The sequence below is a fragment of the Choloepus didactylus genome, chromosome 5 (assembly GCF_015220235.1).
Source record: "Choloepus didactylus isolate mChoDid1 chromosome 5, mChoDid1.pri, whole genome shotgun sequence".
In the NCBI taxonomy this organism is placed as follows: domain Eukaryota; kingdom Metazoa; phylum Chordata; class Mammalia; order Pilosa; family Megalonychidae; genus Choloepus; species Choloepus didactylus.
In genome coordinates this window covers 14599904-14625044 of record NC_051311.1, presented here as the reverse complement: position 1 = coordinate 14625044, position 25141 = coordinate 14599904, and the positions used below count along the sequence as shown (strand labels likewise).

The following is a 25141-nucleotide window of genomic DNA, read 5'->3' as shown; positions in this document are numbered from 1 at the left end:
GACTCCTGCCTGATTACTTCCTCTCCTGGGAATCCCTAGCTTGTTGCTAAAATGTGTCAAGTCACAGCAGTCTACTTCTGGGAGAAGGGCAAGAGCTGGGACAGAGTCCCCTCTGAGGTGCAGTATAAGGGAAGACCTAAAGCTGAGAGCCATGCAGACACTGAGAAAACTGTTGTGCAAATTAGTTCCCACTCTAAATACAAGGTAACACTAGAGAAAAGTGAGGCCTTTGGTGCACGGACAGCAACCACAGCAACAACTCTCAAATCAGCTCAACACCTAACTAAATTGACTTAAACCTCCTCTCCTTTATTAAAGGCCTATCAAAAGACAATATGTGCCCATTTTCAAGCAAAATACTATATTATCTTAGTTTTTCCTACCCTAAAAATGATATCCAGCCTTCAACAAACAAGCTGTACAAGAAGCAAGAAAGAACCATGTACTATCAAGAGACAAAGCAATTAGCAAGACCATACACAGATGTTGGAACTATCAGACAGGGAATCTAAAAGAATAATAATTAAGAGGTTAAAAGCTCTAGTGGGGAAGATGTGCAATCAAATGGACAATTTCAGTGAGAGAAGAAACTGTAAGAAAGAATCAAATGGAAATGCTAGAAAAAAAAAAAAACAGAACAGAGAAAAAGAATTCCTTCAATTGATCCTTCAACAGACTCAACACAGCTAAGGAAAAAAAAAAAATCAGTACACTTGAAGATACATCAATAGAAATCACCCCAACTGAAACACTAAGAGAAAAATAATGAAAACAAACAAAGAAACAAAAAACAAAACAGAGCATCCTGTGGTATAATATAAGCAGTCTATTATATGTGTAATAGGAATTCCAGAAGAAGAGAGAGAACAGGACAGAAGAAATCATTTCCAAAATTAATAACAGTAATCAAAGCACAGATTTAAGAAGCTCAGAGAATACCTGGTAGGATAAAATTCTGCATCAATATTTTAAAAAAAAAATACACACAAACAAAATCTGGGTTATTAAAATCATGAAGATCATTTGGAAATATTCTGAAATAAAGTTTTTTACTTTAAAGTGCCCAGAATGAAACTTCTAATCTTCTCCATAGTATTCATCAGTATTGATGGACATATTGATTGTTTACATTTTTTTGCTATTTTATTAATGATTAAAAAAATAAAGCTACATTATTGTTATGTACTGTTTGTTTCTATAGGATAGATTCCTGATGGTGTCATTTCTCAATCAAATGTAAGCAGCTTTTATGCTTTGATAAATACTAATAAAATGCACTTCAAAATAATATATGTCAAAAAAAAAATACACTGCTTTCAATAATGGATAGAACGTCTAGACAGAAGATTAATAAGGAAATACAAGACTTGAATGACACTCTAAGTCAACTAGACCTCATAGACATATTTAGAACCCTTCACCCAACAACAACAGAATACAAAATCTCAAGGGCACATGGAGCATTCTCCCGGATAGACCACATCTTAGCTCATCTTAACAAATTTAAACATATTGAAATCATACAATGTATCTTCTCTGACCACAACAGAATGAAGCCAGAATTAAATGCCAGAGAGAGAAATGGAAAATCCACAAACATGTGGAAATTAAACAATGAATTCTTAAACAACCAAGGGGTCAAAGAGAAAATCACGAGAAAAACCAGGAGATTTCTTGAAGCAAATGAAAATGAAAACAAAACATACCAAAACTTATAGGATGCAGCAAAGGCAGTACTGAGAGGGAAATTCATAGCTCTAAATGCTTACACTAAAGAGGAAGAAAGATTACAAATCAGAGACCTAACCTCAAAAAAAGGAAGAGCTGGTAAAAGAAGAGCAATCTAAAGCTGAAGTGAGCAGAAGAAAGGAAATAAGATTAGAGTGAACATAAATGAAATAGAGAATAAAAAACAATAGAATCAACAAAACGAAAATTGGTTCTATGAAAAGATAAAAAAAATGACAAACTTTTAGCTAGACTGATGAAGAAACTAAAACCACAAATGGTTTTACAGGGAAATTTAACCAAACATTCCAAAAAAAATTAACAACAATCCTGCTCCAACTCATCCCAAAAATTGAAGAAGAGGGGGAGCTCCCTAACTCATTCTATGAGGCCAATACCACCCTCATGCCTAAGCCAAATAAAGATACCACAAGAAATTAAAACTACAGATGTAATATCTCTTATGAATACAGATGCAAAAACCCTCAACAAAACACTAGCAAACCAAATCCAACAGTACATTAAAAGAATTGTACATCAAATCAAGTAGGATTCAAACCAAATCCAACAGTACATTAAAAGAATTGTACATCAAATCAAGTAGGATTTATTCAAGGTATAGATAGATGGGTGGTTCAAAATAAGAAAATCAGTTAATGTAATATACCACATTAACAGAATGAAGGAAAAAAAAACCCATATGATCATTTCAATGGATGCAGAAAAGGCATTTGACAAAATCCATCATCCTTTCTTGATAAAAATGCATAGAAAACTAGGAATAGAAGGAAATTTCCTCAACATAATAAAGAGCATATGTGGAAACCCCACGGCTAAATCATAATTAATGATAAAAGACTGAAAGCTTTCCCTCTAAGATCAGGAACAAGAGATGGATATCCACTGTCACCAATATTATCCAATGTTGTACTGAAAGTTCTTGCCAGAGAAATTAGGCAAGTAAAAGAAATAAAGGCATACAAATCAGAAAGAAAGAGATAAACTTTCCCTATTTGCAGATGACATTATGCTATACACACACAAAAAAAGAAAAAAATCCTGGAAAAATCCACAACAAAGGTCTTAGAGCTAACAAATGAATTCAGCAAAGTGGTGGGATATAAGATCAGCACCCCCAAATCAGTAGTGCTTCTATACACCAGCAATAAACAATTAGAAGAGGAAATCAAGAACAAAATTTCTTTTATAATAGCAACTAAAAGAATCAAATATCTAGTAATAAATATAACCAAGGATGTCAAGGTCTTGTAAATAGAAAACTACAAAACATAGCTAAAATAAATCAAAGAAGACCCATATAAATGAAAGGACATTGTGTGTTCATGGACTAGAAGACTAAATATTGTTAACATGTAAATTCTACCCAAAGTGATTTACAGATTCAAAACAATCCCAATCAAAATTCCAACAAACTTCTTTATAGAAATGGAAAAGCCAATCATCAAATTTAAATGGAAGGGTAAAGGGTTCTGAATAGCCAAAGCCATCCTGAAAAAGAAGAACGAAATTAGAGGACTCACTCTTCCCAACCTTAAAACTTATTACAAAGCCACAGTAATCAAAACAGCATGGTCCTGGCACAAGAACAGACATATAGACCAAGGGGATTTACTTGAGAGTTCACATTTATGGGTAACTGATTTTTGACAAGGGTACCAAGTCCACTCAACTGTGAAAGAATGGTTGCTTCAACAAAATGTTGTTGGGAAAACCGGATATCTATATGCAAAAGAATGAAGATGGACCTCTACCTTATACCATAAACAAAAATCACCTCAAAATGGATCAAAGGCCTAAGTATAGGAGCCAAAACTATCAAACTCCTGGAAGAAAATGTAGGGAAGTATCTTCAGGACCTTGTGTTAGGCAATGGTTTCTGAGTCTTCACACCCAAAGCATAAGTAACAAAAGAAAAACAGATAAGTGAGACCTCATCAAAACTAAAAATTTTTTGTACATCAGAGGACTTTATCATGAAAGTAAAATGGCAACCTAAACAATGGGAGAAAATATTTGAAATTGCATACCCGATAAGGGTATTATGCCAGTTTGGATATATTATGTCCCCCAAAATGCCATTTTCTTTGATGTAATCTTGTGGGGGCAGATGCATTAGCGTTGATTAGGTTGGAACTTACTGATTGAGCGTTTCCATGGAGATGTGACTCAATCAACTGTGGGCAAGAAATCTGATTGGATAATTTCAACGGAGGTGTTGCCCCACCCATTCAGGGTGGGTCTGAATTAAATCACCGGAGCCATATAAAAGAGCTGACAAACAGAAGGAGCCCACTGCTGAAGCCTAGAGAGGAATGTCCTGGGAGAAAGCCATTTTGAAACCAGAACTCCGGAGCAGATGCCAGCCACATGCCTTCCCAGCTAACAGAGGTTTTCTGAACACCATTGGCCATCCTCCAGTGAAGATATCCAATAGTTGATGCCCTACCTTGGACACTTTATGGCCTTAAGACTGTAACTGTGTAACCAAATAAACTCCCTTTATAAAAGCCAATCCATTTCTGGTGTTTTGTATAATGGCAGCATTAGCAAACCAGAACAGGTGTAATATCAGAATATATAAAGAAATCCTTCAACTTAACAACAAAAAGATAAACAACCCAATTAAAACTGGGCAAAAGAGGATATACAAATGGCTAAAAAGTACATGAAAGGATGCTCAACATCACTACTATTAGGGAAATGCAAATCCAAGCCACAGAGCAATCTTTTCACACCCACTAGAATGGCTACTACTGAAAATACACAAAACTACAAGTGATGGAGAGGATGTGGAGAAATAGAAACACTCATTGCCAGTGGGAATGTAAAATGATGCAGCTGCTGTGGATGATAGTTTGGCAATTCCTCAGAAAGTTAAGTATAGAATTACCATATGATCCACCAATCCCACTTCTAAGTATATACCCTAAAGAATTGAAAGCAGGTACTCAAACAGATGTTTGCACACTGATGTTCATAGGGACATTATTCACAATTGCCAAAAAGTGTTCATCAACTGATGAATGGATAAATAAAATGCGGTATATAATCACAACCACAATGACAAATGTGGCATACACATATTATTCAGCTGTAAAAATAACGAAGTGCTGGTACATGCAACAACACGGATGAAACTTGAAGACATCATGTTGACTGAAATAAGCCAGATACAAAAGGACAAATGTTGTGTGATCTCACTGATATGAAATTATTAGAATAAGCAAACTTACAGAGTCAGAATCTAGAATACAAGTTACCAAGGGAGTAAATGCTAAGTAAACAGCTACAAGTCGGTAGCATTGCATTATCATACTCATCTAAGTGTTCTTTACACGGCTTTTTCTCCATTCTTATTTATCCCTGCCCCAGGGCAAGGAATGTATAATGCTCAAAAACAAAGAAATTAACATTTTACTTGTGGAAGTGGAGATTCCCAGTTGGAGAGGGGAAGCTTCCCCATCACTTTGTCCCCCCACTATTTGGACCCAGCTCTGTATCTCCAAGAGGATCAAGAAGGACCACCAGGACTGGGGTCATGAAAATCCCACTTAGAGTTACGGTTAATAGGGGAAGTCATACTTCATTCTGCAAGAGGACTAAGTTCTTTTCAGAAATTAACATTCCTACTTACTTTCACTAAGGAGTTAATCTAATCCATCCTCTATAGATTAAATAGGTCCTATGGTCTAACCACAATTACTTCTTTTTGACATAATTTCAAATGCTTATTATGATGTTAATTTTAAAAAAAAAAACAAGACCCAACATTGCATATACTGTATTATCCCAAATTGCAAATACACTCAAATGGTGCAATATAACATATATAAACCTGTATGTCACCCATGATTATCATTGGTAGAATTGTGGGTGCTCTTATTCCTGCAACTTTTCTGTATTTTTCTCTTTTGCTTTAATGAGTATAAATTTCATTAATCATGAAAAAAACAAACTTTATTTTGTTTTAAATGTTATTTTCATCTGTCCTTTAATGTAATACAGTCTTCTTAGTCTCTTTTGAGGCTACTGTTTAAAATCAATACGACTTCCTGGGTCTCTAATTTTCCATCTCCTTTCTTCCCAGAGATGACAGTGGTATAGGAATACCATCAGTAATTTGGATTACAGTAATTTGCAATTCTTATAACCTCATGAAAAGTCAATCTCAGAAGTCATTCTTCAAAAAGCTACAAAGCTGTTAAGAAATTCCAAACACGATTGATAGTTTTCATCAAATATTTTACATCATACTATTTTCTTGGCTCTATAGATTTCGTTTTTGCTAGCTTTTTATCACACCCCTTCTCAAAATCAACACTGCTAAAATTTACATTATTTCAGACATTCTCAAAGGGAAATGCCTTGCTTTCTCAGTTCATTATAAATGAGTATTTTATATGCTTTCTAGATATTTCCTACAAAAATGTGGATACTGGTGGGGCAAATTAATTTTCAAATTCATTTTGTTTCACATGACTGACAATAAAGCCCTAAACTTAATTTATTAAGTTATTAATAAATTAATAAATTTGCTGAGTTAGTTTATTAACTTATTAATGGAAACTACAGGTAAATTTGGGACTACAATTATTTCAACCACAATCTTGTTCCAGAAAAGATTCAAAATGGCCTATCAATAAGTGTACAAGACAGGCTAAAATAAAAACAATGAGAAAAATGGAGACAAAGATAAAATCGGCTGGGAAGCTAAAATGGCACCTGAAGGGAGGCTGACACACCCAGCAGGGGGCAAGAAGCCCTGAGTGCCGGCCGGAGCTGGGCCACAGGTTTCCTCCCAGGCTCCCCAGCACTCAAGGTAAAGAGGAGCCGAGTGCTCCAAGGGGAGCAGAGAAGGCAACACAGCTATTCCTGAAGCCAAGACTGGAGAGTCCCTCACAGAGAGGATTCTTGAACATACCACAGTAGAAGGCATCCTGTCGGCAAGCACAGTCACACTTCACAGGGCTCTTTCTTGTCATGTGCCCCTCAGCAAAAGCCAGTGACATCAGAGTCAATAAATGCAAAGCCACGCAATGAGGAATGATATGCCACGCATTCTCAGTTTGTGGCTTCTTATCAATATCACTTAATCCAGAAACAGATCTGGAAGGGTATGGGTGAACGAGAGCACTACCTCGTCTTCAGGCAATCTAGAACACAGATTGTCCCTCTGAGCTTTTGAAAGGTGCTAAATGCAAATAACTTGAAGGCTGCCCCATGGTTGAATTATTCTGTGTACAATTGATAAGTCTTCTAAATTCCTAAAATTTAAAAATGTCAGGTCATTTAATCCCATCACAAATCATTTTTGTGCATATTTTCAGACAAAACAGAGATGTGATTTCCAATGGCCCTTTTTGATAATGCACATTTAATAAATTAAATTCCAAATAATTATGTAAATAATTTAGCTGGGGACAAACAACCTGAAATCATACACCCATTAGAAAAATGCTATTTTATATCGCTTCAGTTAATTTAGTCTCAGCATCAATGTGAATAAATGAGTCTACTTTGTAATAAAAAGATAAAAGGGGTCTAATTTTTTGTATGTAGACAATGTAAACATAAGAAACACACGTCAAGAAATGCAAATAATTAAAATGTGTTCACTTCTTATTCTCCATTATTTAAGAAAACATAAATGCAAGCACTGCTGAGAAGCAATTTAGCTAGATGGTGGAATGTAAACATCCCATGATTTCTAACAGGTGAATTTTTCTTTTAAGGAGCAAAGTCCTTCTCTTCTTTTCACTAACGTTTTTTTTTTTTTTTTTAATTAATCTGCATCAGTGTAATGACATTGAATTTTATTTGGATGCATAAACAATGGATGTTGTTTTCCATTTTTGAAAGATTCTTTTCACCAAGAAAAACACTGTATGATCACATTCTTCTACATCTCTTTACACCAAAGAGCACCGTCTAGTCCTGTCTTCCAGAAACAAATACTGAGTCCTTCTATAAGATGTGCTGCCTGTTTAATTAGTCCTTTTCTCAAATGAAGAAAACCAGACCAAAGAGAAGACATGAAGGGACGACAGCAGAGTCTGCCTGTGGGTCCTGAATTCCTTCGTGGTGGGACAGAAAACCAGGCAACGGGCAATAAAGACGCAAGCCTGGACGCTGTCCCGGGCTGGCAGCCACAGCCTGTGTGGCCTGGAGCAAAGGCTTTCTCAGCTTTTCCACCAATGAAACGAGGATAACACTACCTGCCACTCCATCCCCAAAACCGGAGTAATGGGAAAGGAATTTAATTAACTGTAATTGATTGTAAAGGGCATCAAATCCCCTTGATGAAAAATCATATATAACGTCCAATTTCCACTTAGAAGAGCCCCTTGACCAATTTAGGTTTTGTGGGACTTTTTTTTAATCAGTTGTGCATGGTCGTGAAGGAACTGAGCCCCCACAAAAGGAGTCTTTAGCAAAGGCTTGCAAGCCTGAGAACGTCTCTGCCAAGGATCCCCCTCCAGAGAGGAAACCCAGGCCCGGGAGGGTCCATGCAGCTCGCTGCGGGTGGTGTTTCCCGGGTGACTGTCTTGTAGCTGTCACTCGGAAGGGCTGGTCACTGCTACCCTCACCTTCCATGGCCTGGAAATTCTGCGTTTGTAGATACATAAGGGAGCGGAAAAATAACTAGCAGAGCACAGCTCTCTGGCTAATGGGAAAGGGGATATGAACACAAATATTTTATTAATTTGCTCATATAGGAAAAACAGAGTAGCCGCTACCCTGACACATCTGGGAGGTGGTCAAGCGCGTCTGGATGGTGGTCGCCACACAGCCACCTAACAGCAGCCTCTTGCTTCTGCTGAGGCTCCCCACGTGGCCTCATCCCACCACCCCCCTAGAACACCAATACTAAGGGTTCCCCAGAATTCTGTAAGTTTACACTAAAAAGCCCACCATTTCCACAGTCTCCGTAGCTAATTCCTCATAGTGGCAGTGGAGCCGAAAGCATCAGAGGAGCTTTCAACGGGAAGGTAACTTACTTTAAAAATAAACATTTTCCTCTTTCGCTTCAAACTTTCCTGATCACTTATCTTCTTTTAATTAATGTCTATTTAAATCTACTAGATAGATGCATAAAATTACTTTCAAGATGTTAAAAAAAAAGGTTAAAGAAGGAGTTTGTTTATAAATTGGCAAACTAATATTTAAAGAAAGATTGTTAACATAGGAATTTCGATTGAAAAATATTGCCTTGGTGAACGAACTCAAGGGAGAGGCAGGTACTTTCTGATTAGCTCTGAAGAAGTCACATTACATAATGAATAAAAAGACAAAGGCACATCTCCATGCTCTCTCCTCAGTCCCATGCTTTCTCCTGGCTCCCAAAACGGCATCTCATTTCTAATGAAGAATTTGAGCTTCCAGGCCTGTATTTCCAACAGTTGCACAGGCTTTTCCATTGGGTGTTTCACTGTCTTTTGAAACATAATCTGCCCAAGCCAAACGCTCCCCATAAATCGACTTACCTTCTCGGCCATTTCTCTGCAGCCTCCAGAGACACCCTATCCCGAGCCCCCAACACAGCCTCTCTGTCCACTCAATCCCCTGCCACCAGCCTGCTGTCTCTTCCCACTCAGATTCATTGTGTATAACACCCCACTATCGGACTCATCTTTTCAATTCCATGTTTTCATCCTGATGCTACCTGCGCCCTGGGCCAGAAGCTGCTCAAAATCCCAGGTGCAGAAACAGCATCCGCGGGGAGGAGGTGCACCTGGGGAGACGGCCTTGGGAACTAACTCCACACCGCTCCGTGTTTGCAGCGATGTGCTGGGCTTGTCACCACACCTCAGCCCCAGCAAGCAGGCAAGCGGGTCCCGGTGGGAATGGCAGGGCCTCTCGAGGGGCTCCACTTGACCAGCGATCTTCTTAACAGGCTGGACCCTCAAGGAAGGTCAAGGCTGGAGGAGCTCGCTCTCTACTCAGGAGATGGCCTTGTGTGTTCTGCCCTGTCTGGAAAGGGGCGGCTGTATCCTTTATCTGTATTGAAGAAATTCACATGCTCTGCCAGCACCCGTGAGTGTCTTTCTGTCAATTGTCATCATTCTATTCAGGAAAATCTAGTTAGGAGGAACTGGGGCTAATCAGCAGCCAGCTTCACCGGCACCCAGCTTGAGTCCTGAATCCACAGAAAGAGATGGCTGACACATCAGGTCTAGACACAGGGGTCAGAGTTCGTGAAGCTGGCCCTGGGTGCCCTCTGAGGCTGCAGTCTGAGCTTCTCATGCCTCGGTGGTCCTCACAGGTGAACTGCACAGACGGTGAGCTCGGGAGCCCATCTGCCTCGACCTACGCCCCACTGCTGCCCCACACCCCACACTGGCCATTACCTAACTTCTCTGTGACTGCATCATAAAATGGTGGACCAAGGGCCCCGTGCAATCGATCATCAGCATTTCACACCCTGCAAGTTTTGTCAGCAACTCCTCACTCATCTGCCAGAGAAGAACAAGGCTTTCCAGGAGTCCCCGATGTCCAGCTGGTGTACACAGGACCCCACCGTGCCCAACGGGGACCGGCTGCAGCAGGCAGGGCCCCCCCAACCACCTTTGCCATGAGCGATGCAGCCCTTGCTGAGCCTGGGGCTGAGACCAGGAGGGGCTGAGAGCCCCCATCCTCAAGTGGCAGCCCCCCGGGAAACGCCGACGGGGAGCTAAAGCTTAGTGCCAGCCTAGCCTCTGAGAGCCTGCCAAACTGTCTAAAAGCTGGCCCACCGCATTCTTGGCTTCTCCCTAGTCTCCAGAACTTTTCTCTTGGATTTACTGATCCTATAGTATTAAATTTCATACCCAATCTACCTCCAATCCACATAAAAATGGATTTCAATGGGCTTTCAATGCTGGGTCCAGAAATTCATTTTTCATGTTTAAGGACACTTCCACGAATGTATATGAAATGCAGATCTAGCTACGATTATGACCTGTCAACATTTTATCTAGTCTTACTACATGTCCCCATTTATATTAATTTATATTATAAGACTCGTGACAAATCAGTCCACATTTCAAAAGGAAAATACCCTATGGCTCTCCTACTATTTCACAAAGGAGTCCTTTACATACCGTATTCAGAAATGGGTAAAATTTTGCTATATTTTTAGAGACTCATAGAATTAGTGTGTGACACACAGATTAACAAACCATTTCCCCCAAGCACTGGAAAGGATCAAAAGCAAAATGTTTTAATTGCAAGATTTTTAAAGTCATCCTAGCCAGTGGAGAAAATAATGTCCATACAAAGTTAGCAAATGCAGCACTACAACATTGCATCTAAAAGAGAAAGGGAGCAGGAAAAGGAGGAAAGAGGGGAGGAAAAGAGAAGGTTGAGAAAGAGATCAATGTGGGAAGAATAACCGTGGCTCAGAGGGAGGGAACTGGCTCCTGTGGGGAGTGAAGGACGGAAGGCTTGCTTCTTGGGGACCTCATCCTCTCCCCTCACACCATTTGGGCAGGGGGTGGAGGGGAAGGCTGGATTTGTTGGCAAGATGCCCCGGAAGATACTGAAATGAATTTAATTTGGTCCCTCAAGCAGTAGCTGGTAAGACAAACAACCTGCAACACAAGCATAGCTGAAGGCAGACTGTAAGTACTTATCAATTAGGCAGCTGGGAGAGGCTTTATTGCTTCATTTGGAATTAGGATGCCAAGCCATTAGCTAGGGTGAAAAAAAGAAGTCGGAAGGTTGGCGAGTAAAAATGCAATGTAATCATTAATTTAGAAAATTAAATTGTTTCTAAAAAGCCAGATTAAAAGAACATATAAAACTTACAAGTTGAAATGAGCATATGTCAAAGCCAAATAATTAACTACAAAATTCCCTTTACTTAGGTGCCAAGATCTGAGCTCATAGTTCTGGATAAATAATAAGCTATCATTGATTGGCTGTTTGGGTATTAATGAGCTCATCAATTTTTTTTTCAACACTTGTAGACATTGCAGTAAATGGAAAATGGTAAGTAGAAAGTCAGATCAGCATTGACATTTCTCTGTTAAAGTCCACATTTAAGGCATAATTTTATAAATGAAAATGTCAGTTGCATTTATTTTTAGCTTACCTAGAGACATTCAATTTTGCATTTCACAGACTTTTAGCATCCTTTTGTGTCTACATAGAAAACATTTAACTGTGTCAAAAACCTTGAAATCATTTGTAGATATGCTTTTTCTTTTATTGGCTATGTTAAGAATACTAACCTATGGGAACTATAAGAATTCCAAGAAATTTACTGTCTGGCCAAAAGTATCACATTTGCACATGATTTATTGATGAATAACTTGTGCAAGCTTAAGTAGCACTTCATCAATAAACATTTTCCTTAGCTATTTTGGAACAGAAATAATGCATCTCTTTTGGCCTGATCCTATATGGATTTACCCTAAATAGGCGAAAAACTCAAGATAGTTCTTCACTAATTAGACTATTATGAGAAACTTTCTTTGTTATGTACACTGGGAGGATATTAACCGAGGATCTTTTTCATTACTTCACCCAGTCTCTGCCCCCATAAGCCCAAAGGGAGAAAATTCTTTCTGGTCTTAGCACCAGGATCAGTTACACTCATTGGCAACTGCATTATTTCTATCTTAGGATGATAAGCGGCTTTGAACTCACTTTATTCCCCTCTATTGGTTGGTTAGCACCAGGATCAGTTACACTTGTTGGCAACTGGGTTATTTCTGCCTTAAGATGGTAAGTGGCTTTGAACTCACTATATTTCTCTCGGTTGGTTGGTTATTTGAAAGCTCAAAGCAAAAACCGAGCAAGTCAATAGGACTCTGTGCCCTGTATTTTCTATAATAGTAATATACAATAAAAATAATTATTGCTAACAGTTATTGAGTATGTTCTGCTAGGCACTTTATATGTGTTATATTTCATTTACTATTTATAATAATCCTAAAATATGAGAACTTTTATTTTCCCATCTTGACCAATGAGGAAACTGGAGCATAGAAAGGTTAGTCAACCCACCCAAGGCCACTGAGCTAATGGGTGGCAGAATCCCAGCTCAGTCCACGTCTTTCCGAGATCAAAGATCATGCATCTGATTCCTCCATTATTTTGCCTCAAGGCCCATTTTAGTTTCTGACCCTTTTGACTGATTCCTTTTATTACAGAAATAGAGATCACAGACCAGGACTCTTGGATAAGCATCAGCAGCCCCCAATTCTTCCAAAGGGCCACATTCTGGACTCTAAACTTCTGTCTGACTCAAGTCACTCACCACTGAGACAGGGGTTTGTGGCAAAGTGCTGCGTGGCCATTTCCACCCCCGGATGGCTACATCTGAGGAGCTGAAGGAGGGGAATACCCAGGCAGTCTTGTGTTTCAGTCAAGGGGCAGGGGTGCTACTGGGAGATCTCCTGAACGTTCCAAGTCTGGACCCGTGTGCCATGTTGCCTTGTGCAATCGCCATGGGTGTGGTGGGGGTGGAGGGTGGGGTATGAGCCCTGAAACCAGCCTGTGCTCTGCGCCAGTGTCTCCATATTCCCCAGAGATACTAATCTTTGCGATTAAAGACTGAAAAATCAGAATTCCCATGAATTCTCAAGAATTCCCCAAGTCATACATTTTTCTGTATTTTTCACCCTAACACTCTTTTTTCAAAAGTGTTTTAAAATAATAATAAAGGACCATAATAGTAAACAGTGAATCATTTTCTGTGATAGAGTTATACTAAAATTTTTAGAGGTTTTCTATAAAAAGAAAAATTATATAATAAATGTATGGTTGTTAATTATCATGAACCAACATGTTGTGACAAAACTATCTGTTGCTAGAAAATGTAAAAATGGTCTCTATCTGATACACACATTTGATAAAAGTAAATATTAAAATAAGGAAACATGAACACAAAATAAATGCCAAATAAAATGCATTTTAAAAATTTAAAGATGGTATAAACTCTTCAATATTTAAAAAATATTCTTAAAATGAAATCTTAAATCACAAAAAAACATTAATTGTTCTATCTAGTAGTTCTGATCTTTGTTTCCTGACAAATACTCCAGATGTTAACAAATTTTCTTTCATTTTGCAAGGATGGTCAAACTACTGAAGCTTACAAAAGTGTTACCAAGTTGGGCATTTGTGTTTGCTTCATATAAACTCATTTCCTTTTATAATGATGAAAATATTTTATCTGCTTGCCCTGATTTTGGTTTGGCTAAGGAATTGATATTGTGTTTACTAATTCTAATTTTTGGTCAGTTTCTGGTTTCATGTTGGATCTTTCCACAAAATACATTCACTTCTTATTCTCTTTGCATATTTTTCCACTAAAGTGTTCAAAAAGAACAAATTGTAATTTATAGTGGATACCCAAACACTGGAAAATGCCAGCAAACATTATTGTGTAGTATCCAAACAACATTTGGATCTCCTACTAATCCGGATAAGATAACACAGAATCACAGGTCGAAAGGACAATGTGAAGGACTTAATTTCCTTTCAAAATGTGTTATTTCTCAGAACACCACTTATACGATTTGTATCAAGTATAACAGGCACATAAACTTATTAATATTTATTTCTGCAAGAATGACTCATCCTTATCAGCCAACGAAGCCACAAACACACACATCACAAGGCAACTGCCACGAGCAAAACTGGCTGCTGGGTCACGATCCCTCTCTCCTCCCAGCTCCTTCCTGATTCCTGAAAATGTCAACCTCAACTGTCTCCTCTGCCAGCTTTTCCTGCTCTTGCTTTCCACAGCGTCAGTGGATTCCTCTGAACCAGTAACGCCTCTATGCTGATTATTAAGCTTTAGTTCTCAAAGGAGAAATTATAATACTCTTTTCAATTTTCCCAATATTTTGGCTAATTTTTCTTGGGGTTCAGGATTCAGAAAAACATATCAATGTTTCTGAGATATGCTGGGAATTCCAGCCGAGACCATATCCACCAGAAAAAGGGAGCATATTTTTCTTACAGCCAAAGCTTTTTGGCTCACTATGCCAGCAAGACTGTATTCGTCCTAAGAGAGCCTTGGTCTAATTTATAAAAAGCTGCACAGAAGTTATATACGCTGGTTTGCAGTCACCTCAAAGACACAGGAAAAGTATCCTTTGGCAACTTAAGAGTTCGCAAAAAATATCTTTAAATATGCAGTATGTTTTCTGCTGCCTGTTTCAGTCACTCCCAGTTTCAATGATACGATGAAGTCGCAATAAACAAAGCCCCTGACAAACTCTGGGTTGATTTCACCAAAGACATGGCAAAGCGGGAGGAAAATCTGAATTAAGTCAAAACGTTGTTTTCACAAGCACTTCTGAATTACAGCTTTTCATATGGCCTAGATATTATCAATATTCACTATCCAATATCAGAAATGATCATTTATTCTGGGCTTCAGCAAGTCATTTTTCCTTGCCCCAACTCATTCAAGTGATTGAACGTTTTATGTACCAGTTATCGTGTCAAATGTTTTCATATATCTTATTTTACATAACAGAGTAATGGAAATGGATAAATACATATTCTAAGTACCTACAATGTATCAGACACCATGCCACATGCTTCAGTTGTGTTTCTCCTCCTTAAAATAATCCTGCAGGACTATTAATTTAATTCCATGGGCTGAGAATATTAAAGATCAAAACCCTAACTTCTCAAGAGCCGAGCTGCTAGCAAATGACACAAACTAGAACTCAGCCTATGTCCAACTTCAAAAACCCATGCTCTTTCCACTACACCACGTTGCAAAGCATCAAAGCGTAAGAGTCACAAAAATATCTGGATACAGCTTGGCTTTTACAAACATAAATACTGTACATGGTTCCAAAAATCATGCTTATTTGTATTTTAATTGTATTCATTGTAAAATAAGCTAAAACTCTAATTCATCATGTGAATCTTTTTCAAAAATTGCCACATGTGGTCTGACACTGGATGTCTGCTGACAATGTAAACTGGGACCGAGTTCCTTACGGTATCTTAGCTGCCCTTACAGTAGAACAGCAGCCTGGAATGCTCTGTGACCAATGGGGCTTTCCACTGCCCCCTCACCATCAAGCTGAAGGGGAGGGAGAGCAATGTAGCCTCGGTGATTCACCTTCAGGGGAGAAGCTGGAGCTGGGCAGCCTGCCTGCTCCACAAGGACTGACCTCACTATCTCCAGGGTACTAAACAGCACTGAAGCAGCAGCGGGGATCTCACTACCTTTATTTGAAAGAAACACATAATGAACTCAGAAGCAGAATATAGATTGTTGGAAAAGTACTTAAAAGAAACATTGCAAACATAGCACAAAAGGTGTCCCTTACCTTTAAGTATTTCACCAGCTTCTGAATTTGCCAATATTCTGACGGCAAATCAGCATTTGCTTCCTGGCGATGATCAGGCGGCTCCTCATCTTCTTCGCTCTCTGAGGAGCTCTCACTGACAATATCCTCAATCTTGTCAGGCCCCTTCCTAAAGAAAACAGTGACGACAAACATATATACATCAGCTACAGCTGAGGGATATGGTCCCAACATTATCTCGGCAATGGATTAGACAGCAACACCTTCTGAGTTCTAGAAGGTCTTTGCTAGGATCTACATGAGGATATGAGAAAATCCGTGAGTTAGCAGGTGCCATTCAATGACGAAAACTGCGGCATGAATAAGGGGATTAAGGAAATGCCCACAGGCCATTCTTTACCATATGGCCGCCACTAGCCACATGTGGTTATTCACATTTACAACTAGTTAGATTTATTCATTTAATTAAAATGGAATGAAGTTAATTTATTTCAAGTGCTCAATTGCCACATGTGGCTGGTGGCTACTATGCGGGGCAATGTCTATACAGACCATTTCCATCATTCCAGAACATTCTCTTGGACAGCGCTGCAAATGCTCTAAAGTGAAAGGGTCTCCCCTACCCAGGAGAGTCAAGGGAGGCCTAAACGGAAGAACCTGGAAGGACACAAGGTGCTACAGAGCACCAATGACCAATATCAGAAATGATCATTTATTCTGGGCCCCAGGGAAGGTTATAGCCATGGTCCAACAGTGGCCCTGCGCCCCTGCAATGCTCCTTCGTGCACTGACGTGACACCAGCCCAGCATCCCGCAGCCCCCTCCCCACCACCAGATGCTCACCTCTCAGGGCCCCAGACCCCACAGAGCCATCTCAGGGTCTGCTCAGCCATCCCTCCCATCTGAAGAGGTGGTGAGCCCAGGGTAATCAATTTGATATTGTGTCCCATATCTTCGTGAATTCACATGGCGGAAGTAAGCTTACAAATTTTTGAGCTAATTTTAATATTAAATAACACTAACAACAGCCACCAGTTATGGAGACCTCTTGTATCCCAGGCACAAAGTACTAAGCACTCCATACTTGTCATTTCTGAACCCCACAACCACCCCACATGGTGGTCTCCATCACCCCATTTTACAAGTAAGGAAATTAAGAGGAACAATAACTCAACTTAAAGAACCTTTAATTATGTAAAACACAAGCCTTGGTCTGTTAAGGTGATCTAAGTAGCAAAGTCACAGGGTCAAAGACCATCATAAAATATACCACAACACCTTTCCCCGAATTGGGGAAAAGAAGATCCTGCAAGAGAATCACTGTCTTCCTGGAAGAGTTTCAAGAAAGCAAGTAGGAGAGAGGGAGGCCCTGGTATACAGGTTGAGAAAGTCAAGAAATTCATGTCCTTATAGTGTGGGGAGCCAGAGGAAAAGGCTTAGAAGGCAGAGCAGAGTGGGAGGGCAGTCCAGATGGAGACAGTGCAGAGCAGGATGGAGGTGAGGATTCAAGAGGAGACGGGGCTCAGGTGGGTTCGCATTTAAAGCCATACCCAGGGGAGGAGCGTGTCCACTGCAGGCCACCGTTCCTTCAAGGATTACAGACACACTAGAGAGTACAAAGGCGACCAACCAGGACTGAAAAGGGTCAATGTCATACACAGATGTTTAATTTGGATTTACAAAAATACAAGTGGACTCGTGATAATTATGCTCAAATTATAAAAAGACTGTCATGAGGAAAAGGAAGTAGACTCTATTCCTCACTGCTCTAGAAGATTCTAACCCCACCACAAGTTCATGGGCACAGGCTGCTTGATTCAAGCCTTCGTGCTCTTATCTAATTCATTCGCATTTTCTTTCTCTCTCTCCTCTGCCCTCCTCTCTCCAACTCCTCTGTGTTCTCATCCTTAAAAGTCTTTTCTAGTCTATTCCTTTGGGGAGCATAGTGGGAAGATGAGTAATTTTTAAGTTTTATTAATTTGTGAGGGTATGACTCTCCTAATTTCTCACAGGATTTTTAGCACAGAAAGCCCCAATTCTTGTACTTCCAAATGGCCCACAATGAAAGTGAAAGCCTGAACTGAAATGCCTGTCTAATTCAGACTAAGCTGAATGAGCTAACTTCCAGTTTCATGTATTCTCTTGTCCAAAAGACGCCAGTAAAGCTGAGTTGGTTACAGAGGAAAACCTGGTAGCGATCAGGTCCAATTAAGACACAACTTCAATTTAACTCAAAGATTCTAGATTGAAGCATATACAAGAATAAACCCAAATTCTCAAGAGAAACTCTAAATATACCTTCCCTTAGCCTAACACGCTCCTGGGGAAGAGGGCCGAGTGTACTGGGTCTACCCAATCACTCCAAAATCACAAGAAAAATCAGTACAGGATTGTATGCAGAAAACTACAAAATGCTGATGAAAGAAAAAGTAAGCTCTAAATAAGGAGAGAGAGAGAGAGAGAGAGAGACGCTGTGGTCACAGACTAGAAGATTCCACAAAGTAGAGACATCAATTCTCTCCAAATTGATATCTGGGTTTACTGCAGTTCTTATCAAAATCCGAGCAAAATTTTTGTAAATATAAACAAGGTTAATCTGAAATTTATGTGGAAAGGGAAAGGAACCAGAAGGGCTAAAGAAATTTTTTTTAAGTGAGAGAAATCATTCTACCCAATTTCAAGACATTACAGAGTTACAGTAATCAAGACTGTGGTATTGGCAGAGGGCTAAGCACAAAATTCAACAGAACAGAGTAAAGATGCAGAAATAGGCCCACACAAGTGCAGTTAATTGATTTTTAACAAAGATGCAAAAGCAATTAAACCGAGGGAAAAAAAAAAAGGAACCCCAACCTAAGTCTCACACCTTATACAAAAATTAACTCAAAATGCAACACTATCTTAAATATAAAATGTAAAACAATAAAAAGTTCAGAAAAAAACATAGGGGATCATCTTTGGGATCCAGGACCTTCTTGGTAAAGAGTCTTTAGATCTGCCATCAAAAGCACCATCCACAAAAGAAAAATTGATAAATTGGATATCATCGAAATTAAAATCTTTTGTTTTGCAAAAGAGCTGCTAAAAGGATGAAAAAACAAGGAACAGAGTGAGAGAATATATTTGCAAACTACAGATCTGACAAAGGACAAGTATCCAGCATACATAAAGCACACTCAAAACTGAACATTAAAAATCAAACAATTCAATCAGAAAATGGGCAAATGTCATAAAGAGACATATCACCAGAAAGAATATACAGATGGCAATAAACACCTGAAAAGATGTTCCACATCACCAGCCATTAGGAAAATGCTAAGGTCATGAGCAGGTATACCTACGCCCTTGAGAACAGATAAAATGACAAACAGTGGCAATACCAATGTGGGCGACAGGGAGGGGAACCTGTCCCCCATACCCTGATAGTGGGAATGTAAAATGGTACAGCCACTCTGGAAACCAGTTTGGCAGTTCCTTAAAATAAACTCACATTTACCATGGGTGTCAGGAATTGGGCATTTATCCTAGAGAAATGAAAACTTACATCCCCTATAAATCCACATATGATGGTTCACAGCAGCTTTATTTGTAAGAGCCCCAAACTGCAAACAACCAGAATGTCTTTCCATAGGTGAACGGTGGAACAAACCATGGTACACCCACACCAGGGTCTACCACTAAGCGACGGAAAGGAAGGAACTGTGGAGACATGCAACCACTTGGATGGATCTCTGGGGCACTGAGGTAAGTGAAAAAGGCCAATCTCAAACGGTCACAGACCACATGATTCCATTTACATAACATTCTCAAAATGACAAAATTATAGAGATGGAAAACAGACTAGTGGTTGCCTGGGGTTAGAATGATGGCGGAGGGTGCAGGGTATGACTATAAACCAGCAACACAAGGTAGATCCCTGGGGAGACGGAATGATTCTGTATCTTGACAGCATCTTGATCTGGATCTGCATTTTGATCCATCCATGTGACAACATGCCCCTCGACCCCAGTGTCAATCCCTGGAGTTGATGCTGTAACACAGTCCTGCAAGACTAACCCCAAGGGGAAAGCTGGGCGTAGGGTATTTGAGACCTCTCCATACCATCTTTGCAATGTCCTCTGAATCTATGATTATTTCTAAATAAAAAACTTAATTGCCCAATAAATTGAATACTTTTATAAATTTAGTACAGCATCTTAAAATTTGACTTTTCACCCATACAGACCTTTGTAATTTGAAATTTCTGCACTTTCCTCCCACCCACACTCTGCAACTCTCACCTAAAAGAGCTGGCCCTCTCCCCTCAAACAGGTTGCTTGGTTGTCCAATTGAAAAACAGGTAAGAAGTATATCAGTTGGCCTCATATTAGTATCTAATCATTTTAATTAAAAATGACATAAATCGCTTTAGACTTGGTAGAGCCATTGTTATCTGGAAAGCGAGGCCCAGGCAGATGAGAGAACTTTACTATGACACGACTGTTCAGAGCCCATTTCCTAGCACTTGTTCTACCGTTCTCTGCATTAAATGCATTCCTTTCCACAGTTATCTAGAACCGGTAAACTATTTCAGGTAACTCTGCATTAGAAGGATACCTTGTAAATATGTTTAAAGAGATCCTGTTTAATTGTCTTTTCTAACATTCCTAATAACTTATCAATACAAATCTCTACAGACCCTAACACAAGAGTTAAGCACACCTTCACTGGGTCCACTAACTAGTCAGGTGTCAGTGGTGGCTTTAAAAAACTGCTTGTGTTAGTGGAAACGTACCGAAGTGCCGGTGTTCGTCCATATGAAACAGACAGTCTTTTCTTTTCAAGTTTTGATCCATGTTTTTCCTCTTGGGTGTCTTTTAATGGGGACTTCTGGCCTCGTCCATATGAAACAGGTGATCTTGGCTTTTCAAATCTTGATCCATATTTGTCCTCTTGGGTGTCTTTTAATGAGGATCTGTTGCTAAAAAAAATTCAATTTTATTAATACTTTATGCTGATGTGTATGATGATGGAAATGGTTACATATAGTGTACCATTTTCATGCACCTGAATGATGTGTTTTCCTGACAAGGAGAATAAATGAGTCAGATTTAAATCAAACAAACCAGTTAGGTTTTAGGTGTGTGTGGAGGGGGCAGATAGAATATTTCAAGGTTTAAGCACTCTTATAAAGGAACCTCTTTAGGTTGGGTCTAGAGTCTATGTTGGGGAACTCTATGCTCACCTTGGCAACTGCTCCTAATCAGTTCTTTTAGGTTCGTTTTCAAATCTCTCACCAAGAATACAGTGCAAATTGGAGTTGGACCCTGACACACAACACAAGCTGGAGGTCCCGGACTGCAGTCTGTGACTCTCCCATCCTGAATGAATCCCTTCTCCCTGCAGCCATAGGCTGGGGGAGGAGGTTTCTTTTCCCCAAGAAAAATGGTGTCGTCCCAGCTCCCTCTGCAACCAAGGGCCTGAGTCTTTGACTTCCTCTCCCACGCGTGGCCAGGATGCCCACCTCTTCTCTGGCACCTGGAGATTCCCCTTTTGTCCTTCAAGCAGAGCCATGCGTTTTTAAATATTTCAGAAATATCCTGGTCAATATATATTCTTTCTATCAGGGACAGGTCTTCACAGGCTGCCCCTGTTTTCTTGTTATAGTGGCCCATTTTCTCGTCTTCCCCACCAAACATTACAGCAGAGCCTTATCTGATCTTCCAGGTGTTCTCAGACTTAGCAAAATCCTTGGCACATACCAGGGTCTCATTAAATACTTGTCAAATCAATTCACAATTGAAAAAATAAACACACGGTAAGATCAGTAATTTAAAACTCACCTCCCAGTTAAAGAGCTGCCCATACAGTTGTCACTGTCAGACTCACTCTTTCCAATGGTGTCACACAGTTCAAGGACCCCCAAATGGATCAGCCATTGGGTGAGCAAGACTCCCTTCAGCCGCTCTCTGGGTTTGCATCCAAAACACAATTGTCCTGCGGTTCTCATGGCCCCTCCAGGTGAGGGTCCTCATGACCCCGTGTGTCAGCTCTTAACCCCATCACGTGACATCATCAAACATTAAAAATAGGCTGAAACTTGGAGGACCATTTGCTAAATTTGTAAAACGTGCTCCAGACATTTCTGGTGGCTTTAGCATTTAAGTGGCAGTAGCCCTTCATCTTTACATTGGCACTTATTTATAGCAGGTCCTAAAGGGAATTAGTTTTGTAAATGTAGTGTGTTCATCAAACCAGTGTCCACTTTTCTTAGGCCGCTAACATTATGGGGACTATGGCTGTTTCGCAGTCATTACTGAAGACACTATCTCTGTACAGATTTCTCCTAGATTCACTCTACATAATTTTAATCATTCCAAATTCCCTAGCACTTATTTAATCAGGGCCCTACCACTGTGTTTTTCCTTCCCATGTGATTTCTTTGTGTGTTTCACCATCTTTTTCAGAGGTTATTGACCCTGGTTCATCAACTACATGACGTTGGAAGAAAGTGGATGTTCTTTCTTTCCCTTCCCACCACTCCAAACACAAACTTTGTTGGTGTCACAGCTTTCAGGAACCAACTTGTACTATGGAATGAGGAATAAAATATCTACTCTGTATCTTTCTAAGATTATGCAATAAAGTTATTTCAGTGAAAAATGAGGCAAACATGGGGTTACCGGGGATTTAACATAACATATCAGAAAATCCCTCATGCACGTGCGTACGTACTCTTTGTAACCAACATTGGTCTTCCAATTCAAACTTGGCTCTAATCTCTTGCCAATTTGGTTCTTCCCCAAAGTGTATTGGTTCTTCTCGAGTGTATTCTTTCCTGAACCAGCGACAGCTTTACCAATGGCAGCTGCTCCTTCCTTGGGAGGTGCCTCCTCAGGCTCCTTCTCTTCCTTTTGTTTTTCTTCATTGAATTTATTCTCCTTTATTTAAAAAAAATTATGAATGATTTTTATAACGATGTTATCACTTCCAATCTGTCTGCTATCAGAAAATTAACACTGCTAATAAACTCGGAAGAGGAAGCCTCAGATGTGTCTAACTTGTGCTGCTTAGTAACGTCAAAGTTGAGTAAGGGCACTTTGAGGAAGATGGCCTCTGCTGGGGTGGGCTGAGGGTGTGTGATGTCCCTTAACCCACACCGCTCCTGCAGCAGACACAGATGCAAGCAAGGCTGGAGCTACTCGGGCCTCACCTCCGCTAGAGAAAAACGAAACTCAAACCCTAAATTCACTGGAACACATCATTTTCAAATTGCTGAAAGCCAAAGACAGAGAGAAAATCCTGAAGGCAGCCAGAAGTAGGAGACATCCCATACATACAGAGGAGAAAGCGTAAGAATCGAAGGAGGTTTTTTTTTTGTCATAAACAATGCAAGTGAGATCCTTCAAGTACTGAAAGAAACACACACAAAAAAACCTGTCAACACAAAATAATATACCCAGACAAGAAATAAAGACTTTTACAGGCAAACAAAAGCTGAGAGAATTCCCTGCCAGGAGACCTGTGCTACAAGAAATGTTAAAGGAAGTTCTCCAATCAGGAGGAATATCATACCAGAGGGAAACATGGATCTACACAAAGAAACAAAAAGCTGCAGAAACGGTAAAAATGAAAATAGTTATGAAAGATTTTGTATTACTTTTACTCATTCTAAAATATAATTGAATCTCTAAAGCAAAAATAGTAATGTTTTGAGAGGTTTATCACATAAAAGCTAAATATATGACAACAAAAGCCTAAGGGATAGAGGAGAGGTATCAGAAGATTACAGTTTAGGTTCTTTTTTTTAAGCAGTGTTACTGAGATATAGTCACATACCAAGCAATCTATGTAAAGTGTACAATCAATGGCTTTTAGTATAATCACAGAGCTCTGTATTCATCACCACAATCAATTTTAAAACATTTTTCATTACTTCAAAAAAAAAGAAAAACCCCACATCCCTTAGCAGTCACTTCTCAATTCCTCTATCCTTCCCCAGCCCTACGTAACCACTGATCTAATTCTGTCTCTATAGACTTATTTATATTTAGTTGTAAGGCTCTTAAACTATTTGTAAAATGGTATAATATCACTTAAAGATAAATGTGATAAATTAGAGATATGTATTATAATCCTTAGGGCAAATAAGCATATGAAAGGATTCATTTAAGAAATAAAAACTAAAATCCAATGAGATACCTGTACACACCTATTAGGGTTTCTAAAATTTAAAAAACCAATACAGTGATATTGATGAGTATGTGGAGGAACTGGAAGGCTCCAGTGTGAATGTAAACTATTACAATCACTTTGGAAAAGAGTTTACTAGTTGCTTAAAAAATATTAAACACGCAACTACCAAATGACCTTGCCATTTCAGTCCCGGGTTTTACCCAAAAGAAATGAAAGCATACATTCATACAAAGACTTGCATGAGAATATTCACAGCAGCTTTATTTGTAATAGTGCCAAATTCAAAATAACCCAAACAGCCAACAAGTGAATGGATAAACAAACTGTGGGGAAGCCATACAATGGAATAATACTCATCAATAAAAAGTAACAAACTACCAACAAATGTTGAGTGAAACATAGTGTATTATTTTAATTATATGAAAGTCACAGACAAAAATAATCTATAACAATAGAAATCAGAACAGTGGTAATCTATGGGGGGAAAAGATTTTAAAAAAGTGGAAAGAAGGCATTTTCTAGGGTGATAAAAATGTTCCACATTGTGATTGGGGTGTTAGTTGCATGGATGTTTATATTTGTCAAAAACCATGAAACTGTATATTTAAGATCTGTGCATTTCACTGTATGTAAATGTTACCTCGATTAAAATTTAAAAGCACATCAAGAAAAAAATGTACATTTTGGTTTTCTGCTTCTAGCAAGGTGGAACCCCATTCTAACTCATTAAATTCACCTCCAGAACAGTAAGAAGAAAACACAGCCACAAAACTCTATCCTAGATAAAGATAGGAGGCACACATAAAAAGACAGCCTTCAAAGGAGGACTGTAAATCACTCAGGAATGTAAAATCTGCAGAAAAGATGATGGTGAAAAGCAAACTGATTTGGCCCACATAACCCTGGGAAGAGTCAGGAATTAGAAGCTGCAGGTACAAAAGAGGGTAGGAGAA

At 39.3% G+C, this 25141-nt stretch overlaps 1 protein-coding gene across 4 annotated transcripts in view; it reads right to left on the bottom strand.

Annotated features, from left to right (window-relative positions):
• ODAD2 (outer dynein arm docking complex subunit 2) overlaps nucleotides 1–25141 on the bottom strand; it is a 201685-nt gene that overhangs the window by 159527 nt on the left and 17017 nt on the right. For all 4 annotated transcript variants that reach the window (XM_037837367.1, XM_037837369.1, XM_037837368.1 and 1 more), the window contains 3 exons: nucleotides 22728–22933; nucleotides 20788–20973; nucleotides 16035–16182 (listed from right to left, as the gene is read on the bottom strand). In XM_037837367.1, coding sequence (XP_037693295.1) covers nucleotides 16035–16182; nucleotides 20788–20973; nucleotides 22728–22933 — 540 coding nt within the window. The remainder of the gene's footprint in view (nucleotides 1–16034; nucleotides 16183–20787; nucleotides 20974–22727; nucleotides 22934–25141) is intronic.